This window comes from Myotis yumanensis, unplaced genomic scaffold (assembly GCF_028538775.1).
Source record: "Myotis yumanensis isolate MYYU_CA2020_CCGP unplaced genomic scaffold, mMyoYum1.0.hap1 SCAF_15, whole genome shotgun sequence".
Lineage (NCBI taxonomy): Eukaryota > Metazoa > Chordata > Mammalia > Chiroptera > Vespertilionidae > Myotis > Myotis yumanensis.
In genome coordinates this window covers 43707747-43720236 of record NW_027223766.1, presented here as the reverse complement: position 1 = coordinate 43720236, position 12490 = coordinate 43707747, and the positions used below count along the sequence as shown (strand labels likewise).

Below are 12490 nucleotides of genomic sequence, written 5' to 3'. Positions count from 1 at the left end.
CTTTCCTCAGAGGGACAGTCCAAGCAGAAGGGTGGGAAAAGGGGAGGGACCATGTGCAACCCAGGTCTTATCGTCCATCAGGTGTTCCTGTCATCCTCCTCCTCAACCAAGAGCCAGACCTGTTAGAGGCTGGGAGTGAGATGATTAAGCGATAGTGGACCTTCGTTGCCAGTGACCTTGGTTAGAGAGACTGAACTAATTCTCAGAAGGTCGGTTGCTGCTCAGTGGGGCTGTGCTGAGTCCAAAGCAAATGAGAGAGGTAATGGGGGCTACAGAAGGGACATGAATGGCTGGGGTGGGGAAGATCCGGGCAAGGAAGGAAGGGCAGCAATTGGACAGATGTCCGAGGAAGAGGAGACAGGAAGGACAGTGATGGTGTGGAGGTGGCAGTGCTCTCAAAGTTTGGGGGCTGAGGCTGCGCTAGGAGGGGCAAGCCTTGAGCTGGTGGATCAGGAAGAGGCTCACGGGGAGAAGGCCAAATTAAAAGCTACACAGGCAGCCCAGCCCGAGAATATCAGTCTGAAGGGGCTTGTCAAGTTGGAGACTCCCAGTGCTCCGACTTAGAGCTGGAGATTGAGAGGAGAGCAAAGGCTGGGAGGGACCCTGGAATAATCCCGTCAGCAGCTGGCCGGGGTGGCCTGTATGTAGATGGGCAAGGAACGTTAAGAATATGGTGACCATAAATCCCAGCTGACCCAGGACGAGCCCAGTGCGTGCCTGTTGGCTCAGTTCTCAGTCGCACGCCCTTTCACTTTCCGATGGGTTCCAGATTGACAATAAATTATATGATCGCGCTAGTTAAGGCTCCTAAGCTTGACTTATACAGTTGAGGAGACCAGCTCTGTTGAAGTAGAGCATTCCTGCAGGTGTGAGGTAGGTTAAGATACCAGGGGCAACCAGACTGTTCAGAGCTTTGAAAATCACAGAAAGAGTATGGACTTCCCCTCTGAAAAAGAGCTACCAAAGGACTTGTGTTTGGGAGTGACAAAGGCAAAGCCTCCTCTTAGGAAACTTAACCTTGTGGTGAACTGCAGCATGGGTTCCAGGAGGAAGGTGGTGAGGGATGGGAAGACCATGGGAGTCTATGGTCACGATCAGGTGAGAGGGGACAAGAGCCAGAGTTTGAGTAGCGACTGGAGGAATGGAGAGGGACGGAGTTAAGGATGAAAGAAGATGCTATAAATAGAAGGGGGGAAGAAGAGTCACTAGTGACTGCTGAGATGGAGCTCCCATGACTCTGAGTGATGACGACAGTGATGGAAAAGTGATGGGAACAGATTTTTAGAAAAGATAATGAGTCGTTTTCGACAAGGTGAGTCCGAGGTTGAGGTGGGTCACCAGTAGGGACATGTCAAGAGGGGAGCAGAAAACAGCACTCGTACGACGGGGAGAGGTTAGAACCAAGACGCAGTCAGGAAGCGGCATAGCCCATTTCTTCCTAAATGTTCATTTCTGTCTGTTTTTCATTTTGAATGTTTCTGTGGTTTTGTTTGTTTTGAAGGCATCTGGACCTTCAATACAGTAAGACTTGGACTCACATCCAGTCCTGCTATTGCTGGTCATGTGTCTTTGCAGAAATCGTTAAACTTCTGCAGGTTTTTTTTTCATCCATAATGTAGAGTAAGACAATTTATTACTACTCCTACTTCTACCAACACTACTTCCTGGGTATCTGAAGTGTGGAGTGAGGGAGAGTGAGGGTCTGAGTCTTGGGTTGTAGCCACATGTAGGGAGTCTAGTAACCATCTGTCCCTGTCAAACTGTACCTTTTTCAAAGCCCATTTTTGAGGGTGAATTTTCTGCTGTATGTGCTCACACCTGGTAGTTACTGACAGCCTTGTCTTTCAGGGTAACTTTGATCCTATTTTCTGTCCTCTCTGAGCAAGCAGATTGTAAACCGTTGAAGCCAGAGGCCACTGCCCTTTTCATCTTTCAAAGAGTGGACTTGCCATACATTTTCTTTTTTGAATCATTGGCTATGGTTGAGTGATGGATTGCAAATGAATCCACCATTTCTCTAAATGACGAGTTTGGTTTCTCTTACTCTGTCAACAGACTTTGAAACCCAAATGCTCCTCTCTAAAATACCCTGCTTCTTGCTAATCAGAGACTGTCAATCTTAGGCTATCTTTGCTTGCACCAAAGTATTATCCTTAAAGACAGCGGATGGATTTCCCTCATAGGCGGCTGAGACTGACCATGTTGAGAGGGCTTTGACCCTGAGATCTTAGCAGTTTGTGATTGGGAGGACCAAAGAGCTATAGCCAGGGAATTATAGTAGTTACCCCGTATTCACGGTTTCACTTTCCATGGGTTCAGTTACCCACAGTCAGCCATGGTCTGAAAATATTGAATGGAATGTTTCAGAAATAAACAATTGATAAGTTTTTTTTAAATTACATTTATGGGGGTGACATTGGTTCACAATTCATAAGTTTTCAATTGCATGCCATTCTGCCCAGTTGGTGTAGCTCAGTCAGGGCACATGCCAAGGGTTTGGGCTCAATCCCCAGTAGTGGGTATGCAGGAGGCAGCCCATAGATGTTTCTATCTCTCTCTCCCTCTCCCTTTCTCTCTCTCTAAAACCAATAAAAAACATATTTTTTAAAAACGGCAGGCCATTCTGCGTAGCGTGGTAAAACCTTGAGCCATCGAATTCTTTTCTGCCAGGCCATGAATCGTCCTTTGCTCGCATATCCATGCTAGATAATCTGCCCTGCGCATTAGTCACTTGTAGCCATATTGTCAGAAGGTCAGTTGTAGCCTAATGAAGTGTCAGTGCCTGTGTCCTTCACCTCACTTCATCTCATATGTAGGTATTGTATCATATGACCACATCTCTAGAGTATAGTGCAGTAACTTTTATTACAGTATATTATTATAATTATTCTATTTGGTTATTAGTTATTGCGGTTAGTTTCTTACTGTGCCTAATTTATAAATTAAATGTTATCACCGGTTTGTATGTATAGGAGAAAACAGTATATGTGGGGTTCAGTACTATCTGCGGTTTCAAGCATCCGCTGGGAGTCTTGGAATGTACCCCCTGTGGATAAGGGGGACGGCTGTACTCTTTCTGTTTGCAAAGGGGAGAGTAGAAATTTTAGACAAAATGACCAAGAAAGGATGTTGTTGAAGTAGATGAGGACTTGGAATAGCAGAGGCATCGCTGGGTTATACACATAAATCACCTTCTTTCATCTGCCCCTTAAGCTGGGCCTCTCTTTTCAATTTTGCAATCAAGGAAGTTATGCAAAGAACCCAAACGCGTATCCAAGGATGTCAGGGTTGAATGGGCTGAAACGCTCTTGGCCTTAAAAAGCTTTTAGGTTCACATGCCTGGAAGTTGGCTCCTCCGTGTTTAACGCTGGTCTCATCTGCTGTCCCCAGAGGGTGGCCTTCAGGTCAGGGGGGATTTGACACCTTGGGTTTTTTCTAGGACAGGTCTCAGGACCCAGCAATGCCTGAATCCTGTCTCTCCCTCTCCTTTCCTCTCTCTCTAAAACCAATAAGAAACATCTTTTTTTAAAAATCGTGAGTAGTGTAATAAAACCTTGAGCCATCGAATTCTTTTCTGCCAGGCCATGAATCGAACCGGTGACCTTTTGGCACACTGGAGGATGCTCAACCAACAGAGCCACACCAGCCAGGGTGCCACCGTTGATTTTAGCTTAGCCTTAATTTTTCAGTTTAGTAGATGTAAGTGTGCCTTGTGATTGTTTTGGTTTGCATTTCTTTACCGTTTAAATACAATGCTTTATGTGTCCTTTAGTTTATCTTCTGGTGTAAGTTGCCTGACCTAGGCTCCTGGTGTTTATGTTCCTGGGAGGGAGGCCTTCGGTTCATGTGTATTTACTCATACTCTTTTGGGGGCAACAATACTAATCCCTGTTTCTGTTTCTTGTAAGTCAGCTTCCATTCTACCGTCCCCTTTACCCCAGTTCGTGCTTCCAGTTCAACTCTGCGTTTTCGTCTTTACAGCTGTGGACTACTGCGCCTCGGAAAACCACGGATGCGAGCACGAGTGTGTGAACGCTGACGGCTCCTACTCTTGCCGGTGCCCTAGAGGATTTTCTCTTAATCCAGATAAAAAAACGTGCACGAGTAAGTCGCAGACAACAGCCAAAAAAACGTTTTGGGCTGGGCACTGTGTCCATGGAAACCTCCCAAACATAGAGAAGGGTGGGATTCTGTGCGAAGGGGTGCCATCCCGTCTGTCGCCGTTCCTCCTCTGTCAGGCCTTTCCTAACTCGTCCTAAGACGGTCACGCTATCTCAGTGTCACCCTCCCAGGCACCTAATGAAGGTGTCCTTCTCAGAGACCACACGTGGGGGTGTTCTTCCAGCCTCTGCCGAGCGAGCGTGGGGACAGTCAGACTCTGACTTTGCGCTGACGCAGCCTGGCCGTGCCCGTCAGTGTTAATGGGCTTACGAAATCCTTTCATTGACGCTTCGTGGCTTGTGGGCCTCAGCTCTGACCCCACATGAGTTCAGGACGTTCGCTGAGCCAGAAGGAGTTGCATGTGGTTGTCCTGGGTCGGGGAGGGTGGCTGCAGGGAATGAATGGCTCATTTTTTGTCTTAGCGACATAGTTCTATTTGATTTTAACTAAACACACACAAATCAGAATTACGTTGAGCCTCCAGATATCTGACCATAAAGATCTATAAGCTAAAGGAGATCACGAGTTTACAAGAGAATTCCAAAAGTGTTCTTTTAAATGTAAAGGTATTGCTGTATCCGGTTTGGCTCAGTGGATAGAGCGTCGGCCTGTGGACTGAAAGGTCCCAGGTTCAATTCCAGTCAAGGGCATGTACCTTGGTTGCGGGCACATCCCCGGTGGGAGGTGTGCAGGAGGCAGCTGATCGATGTTTCTCTCTCATCGATGTTTCTGACTCTCTATCCCTCTCCCTTCCTCTCTGTAAAAAATCAATAAAACATATTTTTAAAAAATGAATAAATGTAAAGGTATGTCACAACACTTAAGCGATCATGTGGTGGGTTATTAAACTCCCATAGAGAGGTTCACCTGAGAGAAGCTTATTCCTAAAGTATTAGGGCCCAGCATTGGTTGGTTGGTTTGTTTTTAAAAATATGTTTTTATTGATTTCAGAGAGAGGAAGGGAGAGGGAAAGAGAGATAGAAACATCAATGATGAAAGAGAACCATTGATCGGCTGCCTCCTGCACGCCCCCTACTGGGGATCGAGCCTGAAACCCAGGCGTGTGCCCTGACTGGGAATCGAACTGTGACCTCCTGGTTCATGGGTCAGCACTCAACCACTGAGCCACACCAGATGGGCCCCAGCATTTTTAAAATGTGTAGTTTAATAGCAATTTAAAATAAGTCATCTCTCAAACAAACATCAATGAGAAAGTAGGATTTCAATTTACAAAAAGTTCATGTATTCGTAATCTTTCTAAAATACCTCTATTATGGGTCGACCAAGATGGCGGCGTAGGTAAACACCGGAGACCGCTGCCGCAAACAACCATTTCAAAAATACAACTAAAAGACTGAACGGACATCACCCAGAACCACAGGAAGGCTGGCTGAAGAGAGACTCTACAACTAGAAGGAAAGAGAACAGCAAATCGACGCTCAGAGGCGGCGCAGTGTGGAAAATACAAAGGTACCGAGGTGCGCGCGAAAGCGGGCTGGTGGCTGAGGGCGCGGTTGTCGTTTTCTGTCGGGACTGAGTCTCAGACTCTGGGCTCCAGATCCGGGCGAGTCTCTAGGGACCCAGACTCAAACGGGAGAAGCGGGATTACCCGGCATCAGTTGGAACCTGAGGGCAGCTTTCTCTCCGAGGTTTGCAGCGGCTGCCGGGGTTCTGAGAAGCAGAGCCTCTGGGAACGGGACTGAGCGTGGCCATAACTGCTCCCTCCGCCCGCCCTGTTGATCCCGCCCCGCCCAAAGCCTGCGCACAGCCATTTGCTGATCGCCTCAGGCAAAGGCTGGATTAGCGCCTCCCCAGAAGACAGAGTTTTCCGCACAGCTGATTCCTATAGCCAGCCGGCCTGAGGGTCAAATCCCCCTAGTGTTAACTACAACAATTAAGGCTTGGCTAGAACAAGACTGCGCACAGAGACCACAAGGGGGTGCACCAAGAAAGCATAAAAGATGCGGAGACAAAAAAACATGACAGAAATGGAGGATATGGAGCTAAGAATCGCAATTTTGAGGGCTTGCCATAAATTTGTGCAGAACCTCACGAAAACTAATGAGACCCTCGATGCTACGATAAAGAAATTAGAAAGTAAGCATACACGGACTGAAATAAAGAATATTATACCCAATAGCAGACCAGAGGAGTACAATAATCAAACCAAAGATTCGACAAAAAACACCCAATTGGAAAAGCAAAATGAAAAAAGAATCCGAAAGTGTGAAGATAGTGTAAGGAGCCTCTGGGACAGCTTTAAGCGGTCTAATATCAGAGTCATTGGAGTGCCAGAAGATGAGAGACAGCAAGATATTGAAAACGTATTTCAAGAAATAATGGCAGAAAACTTCCCCCACCTGGTGAAAGAAATGGACTTACAGGTCCAAGAAGCGCAGAGAACCCCAAACAAAAGGAATCCAAAGAGGACCACACCAAGACACATCATCATTAAAATGCCAAGAGCAAAAGACAAAGAGAAAATCTTAAAAGCAGCAAGAGAAAGAGGCTCAATTACCTACAAGGGAATACCCATACGACTGTCAGCTGATTTCTCAACAGAAACTTTGCAGGCCAGAAGGGAATGGCAAGAAATTTTCAAAGTGCTGAATACCAAGAACCTACAACCAAGATTACTTTATCCAGCAAAGCTATCATTCAGAATTGAAGGTCAGATAAAGAGCTTCACAGATAAGGAAAAGCTAAAGGAGTTCATCACCGCCAAACCAGTATTATATGAAATGCTGAAAGGTATCCTTTAAGAAGAGGAAGAAGAAGAAAAAGGTAAAGATACAAATTATGAACAACAAACATGCATCTATCAACAAATGAATCTAAGAATCAAGTGAATAAATAACCTGATGTACAGAATGAACTGGTGATTATAATAGAATCAGGGACATAGAAAGGGAATGGACTGACTATTCTTGGGGGAAAAAGGGGTGTGGGAGATGCGGGAAGTGACTGGACAAAAATCATGCACCTATGGATGAACACAGTGGGTGGGGAGTGAGGGTGGAGGGTGGGGTGGGAGCTGGAAGGAGGGGAGTTATGGGGGGAAAAAAGAGGAACAAATGTAATAATCTGAACAATAAAGATTTAATTTAAAAAAAAAATAAAATAAAAAAAAATAAAATAAAATACCTCTATTATGTATTTTAGCACATACTGCATAGTTTTTTAAAAAAAACATCCCCCACAAACTCCTGAAGCATAAGCTTGCTTGCCAAGCTCTACATATCAACAGCTTACAAGCAGCAGAGCTGGAAGGAGGGGTGGAGTATGGAACTGTAAGGGACACAGTACGTCAAAACATACATTTCTGGATTCCCAACCATGTGCCAATAGCAATGAATAAGGCAAGGAGCTGGGGGCAGCCAGGAGGAGGAAGATGTGCAAAGATCTGAGCCCGACAGGCTCATAGCCACACCCAGCACGTCACTGAGAGAGCAAGTAAATGAGTGAATGGACTGTTCCTGGTCTCCCTTCTTTCTGAAGATCCTGATCTATAAGCCAGCAGCCTGCCCTGTGGTAATGGCTTGGGAATTGTGGTTGCTGGTCTGATGAGTCAGTTCTCTCCTTCAAAGGGGCAGCCTCAGCCTCAGTTCACATCCCAGCTCCTCTGCTTTTCCCCTGGGTGACACTGGGCAAGGTCTTTATGCCTCAGTTTCCTCCCTATAATAGGGGATGATAATATTGCTCATTTCCTAGCATTGTCTTGAAGACGAAATGAGCTCATCCGTATCAACCCTTTGGCAAATTGCCTGGTGCCGAGCAAATTCTTTTAAGGGATGATACTAGCTTCAGAGACTTTAAATCGGTATTTATTGAGCATATACCAGGAGCCTGAGCTAAGTTAGCACAAGTGTGTTAAAACGGATGATTCCTATTGTTGTCCCAAACAGTGCATAAAAAATTCAAGACTTGGGCCCAGGCTTCCCCCGAAAGCTGGTTGGGGACACAGCACACGGAGCAGCTCGGTCACCACACGACGTGGTATATGACCGAGGGCTGACCCTGTGAGGCACACAAACCCCCAACAGGAGTTAAGGGAAGGAGGGGACCAGCTGGGCTGGCACAGGTGGGGAGGCTGCAGCCGCCCCGGGACCAGGCCTGGAGGAAAGCACATCTATCCAGCCTCCTTCCTGCCTGGACAGAGGTCCTTCCCCGGCTGGGTCACCTCATTGCCTCCTCCAGCCCCAACCCCAGGGCCTCCCCATCACCCCCACACTGAGGCCCCACGTGTCTCCTGTCCCGGAATCTCTTGGGATGTGGAGAATTGCACGCCCTGAGATGGTACAGGCCTAGAGACCCTGGAAGTAGATAGTGCAGTGCAGGGGGCTGGAGAGGAGGTCAGGCTGGGAGGCAGAGGAGGGGCTGCTCCAGCTGTGAGGCCCACCACCGAGATGTGGAGCCCACCCGTTCAGCAGTCTCGGGCTCAGAGTCAAGACCCAGAAATGGGCCGCCCCAACACGTAGGTAGAGAAGGTGCTGGCACTCAGGGAGGTCTGGCAGGGAGCCATGTCCCCTAGAAGAAGGGCCCCCCTCCCACCATGTTTGGGGGCAGGGCAGGGAGCCAGGCCTCGGGTGGGGAATGGTAAGAGAAAGGAGACCCCAGAGTCCTTGGAAAGCTGTGAGAGTAAGAAATGGGCGAAGTCCAGTTGTCAGACCGAGACACTTGACAGATTTTGCCAGGGACAGGAGCAAGAACTGGGAAATGGAGACCAGTTAAAAGGACAGACGGGGTTTGCCGTAACCGGTTTGGCTCAGTGGATAGAGCGTCGGCCTGCGGACTGAAAGGTCCCAGGTTCGATTCCGGTCAAGGGCATGTACCTTGGTTGCGGGCACATCTCCACTGGGAGATGTGCAGGAGGCAGCTGATTGATGTTTCTCTCTCATTGATGTTTCTAGCTCTCTATCTCTCTCCCTTCCTCTCTGTGAAAAATCAATAAAATATTAAAAAAAAAAAAAAGGACAGACGGATGGGATGGAGGTAAAGGCTCAGAATCAAGGCAGGCATCATTTTTTTACATTTAATCCTCAGTGAGGATATTTTTTTCCACTGATTTTTAGACAGTGGAAGGGAGGAAGAGGGCGGGGGGGAGAGAAAGAGAGAAACATCAATGTGAGAGAGACACATCAAATGGTTGCCTCCTGCACGCACCTCAACCGGGCCCAGAGATCAAACCTGCAACCCAAGTATGTGCCCTTAACCAGGAATCGAACCCATGACCCTTCGGTGCCCAGGTCCACACTCTAACCCAGTGGTTCTCAACCTTCTGGCCCTTTAAATATAGTTCCTCATGTTGTGACCCAACCATAAAATTATTTTCATTGCTACTTCATAACTGTCATGTTGCTACTGTTATGAATCGTAATGTAAATATCTGATATGCAGGATGGTCTTAGGCGACCCCTGTGAAAGGGTCGTTCGACCGCCAAAGGGGTCTCGACCCACAGGTTGAGAACCACTGCTCTAACCACTGGGGACATGTCAAGAAAATTCTATTCTATCCATATCCCTAAATATGGAAATTGTTAAGACTGGAAACCCCTTGGTTTTCCTATGCTAGGTTTATTGCTTTTTTAAGTTATTATTATTAATATGATTTTTCCTTCTTTCCAGAGATAGACTACTGTGCCTCACCGAATCATGGATGTCAGCACGAGTGTGTGAACACGGATGATTCCTATTCCTGCCGCTGCCTAAAGGGCTTCACCCTGAACCCAGATCAGAAAACCTGCCGAAGTAAGTGCCTGGGTGTGGGCAAAGGGCTTGTCCCGCTAAAAGCTCCGCAAGTTTCCTTTTCCTGGCAGATCTCAAGCAAGACACACGCAGCATTTATGTCTCCTGATATTCTCCGGCCCTTTGTCTTACCGCTGTCTCTCAATCCTGTGATGGGGATGGCTTTTAGAGATGGAATAGACAGGTGTGCCCATTGGATTCATTTAGCGATGTTGAGCCCAAGCTGAAGCTCTCGCCTGTCTAAAGTGGGGGTGCACGCTCCCTCCTTCTTACCCCCACAGCATGTATGTGGGACTTTGAGAAAGAAACAACTGGACCCCGAGACAGGAGGTGACAGGAGCTGGTTTCTCCCAGTCCTTCAGGGGAAGGCCCTGGTAGCTGCTAAGAGGGGGACATTGCCGCTCTACCCCCATGGAGATGAAGGAAGGAAAAAAATAAGAGTCCGGGCAGCCCCGTCCCATTCAGGGGTACGTGGTGCCAGCAGGATGATACTAAGGGTGTGCTGAGTGACTCCAATGCCTGTCAGCTGGCACTTCAAAGGGCCTGCCTGGAGATCTCGGGCATGGACCCCCGCGTGGGATCTCTTTTAATCGGACTAGACCAGTGGTTCTCAACCTTCTGGCCCTTTAAATACAGTTCCTCATGTTGTGACCCAACCATAAAATTATTTTTGTTGCTGCTTCATAACTGTAATGTTGCTACTGTTATGAATCGTCATGTAAATATCTGATATGCAGGATGGTCTTAGGAGACCCCTGTGAAAGGGTCGTTCGACCGCCAAAGGGCTCGAGACCCACAGATGGAGAACCGCTGGACTAGACTGTTCCTGAGGGACCACTACAGTGGAAATTCCACAAGGACAGAGATTCTACCCTTTTCTCGTTCTTAAATCCTCAACAACTCGAAGTTTTGGCCCATGGAGGTCTGACACAGTTTATCAAATGAATGAATGAGTCCATGGGTCTCTCTGAGATTCGTCATCCTGGAGAAATTGCAACTATTATTTGAATGACTCAATCTTGTTGGGAAGATGGCCTTTTTAAGGCATGCACATTGCGAATGTTTTCAAAAAGTACTCTCATCGTCAGTCCGCACTTAGACACACTGAATAGTTCGAGTTCTCCTGACAGTTGGAGCCCAGAACTCCCGGGAACTCCCATGTAGGGGTGTATATTCTCATGTGTTCCTTCTCCCACCTGTTCCTGGTGGTGTATGCAGCAGTTCCACACATCACAGGACTGAGCGTTCAAAGGTTTGACCGCAGATCTCTTTGGAAAAGCACTGGTGACTATATAACTAAACCCAGCTACGCCACATCCTGCTCATAGCCTATGTCCGCTTACACACTCACTCTAATGAGCGTTAAACCTGGTATGCTGGCAGGTGGTTGCAGAGCCCATACGTTGAAACCGAGCCTGTCTTATGGAAGATAATTCCCATTGCCTTGCCAGGATGCAAACCCTGGAAACACTCAAGCATTAAATGGGAATTTTAACTGAGAACATACAGAATGTAAAAACAATCGGACGGAATGTTTTCCGTTAGACCACACATGCACGCAATGTGGTAGAGAGCCAAGTTTTCTGGCCTGCCCCCACTCTTCTCTGCTATTCACACCTTTTTTATTTTTATTTTTATTTTTTTTAGGGGTAAATGTGTCTATGGCTGACTACGCCCAGGGAAAATCACTTGCAGGTGGACTCATATTTGTGGACCAAAAGCTCTTATGTGGGGGCTAATTAGATCTGGTTCCTCTCAGGCACTCATTGTGTTCCTGCAAGCTTCTTCGCGTTACTAACGGAGGGGCGAGGGGACAAGCCAGGCATGGGGGTCAGTGGAGGGCATCTGCTTGAAGCTCTGCATCTCATGCCAGTCGTCTGAGATTCCCTCCACCCCGCCACTCCCTCCACATCTGGGCTGGAGAGGCACTAGGAATAAGAGTAGGGCCCGAGGCAGTGCACGTATCATTATCAAGAGAGGAGGGAGGCCAGAAACCAAGGGGTGAGAGGAAGTGACCATCCAGGAGCAGTTTGACCACCAAAAATTGGCCCACAGATGGGCCTGTTTGCGGGCTTTAGCCCAGTCCAGATTCCCTAATGCTCCTCAACATAGTATATTCAGCTATTATAGTTCCATTTCCTCGTTAGCCAGGTGCCCTACTTTTTCATCCAAGAGAAATGGAACTTGTTCCTAAACCCGATGTCCTCATCAGCCCTTCTCCCAGCGTCCTGCCTCATCGCTGAATTTTCCAGTGTCTTTGCTGCAGACCCAGCCCTCGGGTCCTGAGGTCAGCCTCTTAGAGCTGCCCCTGACTAATGTCCGTGGTGGCATCCCGCTGTTCACAGAAGCGAGTGCTCACTGTCTCTCCGGAGCATGACGTGCAAGAGTGAAGCAAAGAAACTGGCTTTTAAAATCTGGAGTTTGTTAGTAGGAGTCTGAGGATCTCAAGAGCATTGCAAATCTTGAGCTAAGGGTACAGCCATTTACATTTAATAGGCGGTTAATGGATGTGGGCTATTTTCAAATTTAATAAGAAATCTATTTTTCAAAGGAATTTGATGTCATCCAATTAAACTGGGGAGAA

The 12490-nt window shown here is 47.4% G+C and overlaps 1 protein-coding gene across 3 annotated transcripts in view; it reads left to right on the top strand.

Annotated features, from left to right (window-relative positions):
* Positions 1-12490, top strand: part of MATN2 (matrilin 2) — a 107506-nt gene that overhangs the window by 69235 nt on the left and 25781 nt on the right. For all 3 annotated transcript variants that reach the window (XM_070392093.1, XM_070392091.1, XM_070392092.1), the window contains exons 6-7: positions 3982-4104; positions 9787-9909. In XM_070392093.1, coding sequence (XP_070248194.1) covers positions 3982-4104; positions 9787-9909 — 246 coding nt within the window. The remainder of the gene's footprint in view (positions 1-3981; positions 4105-9786; positions 9910-12490) is intronic.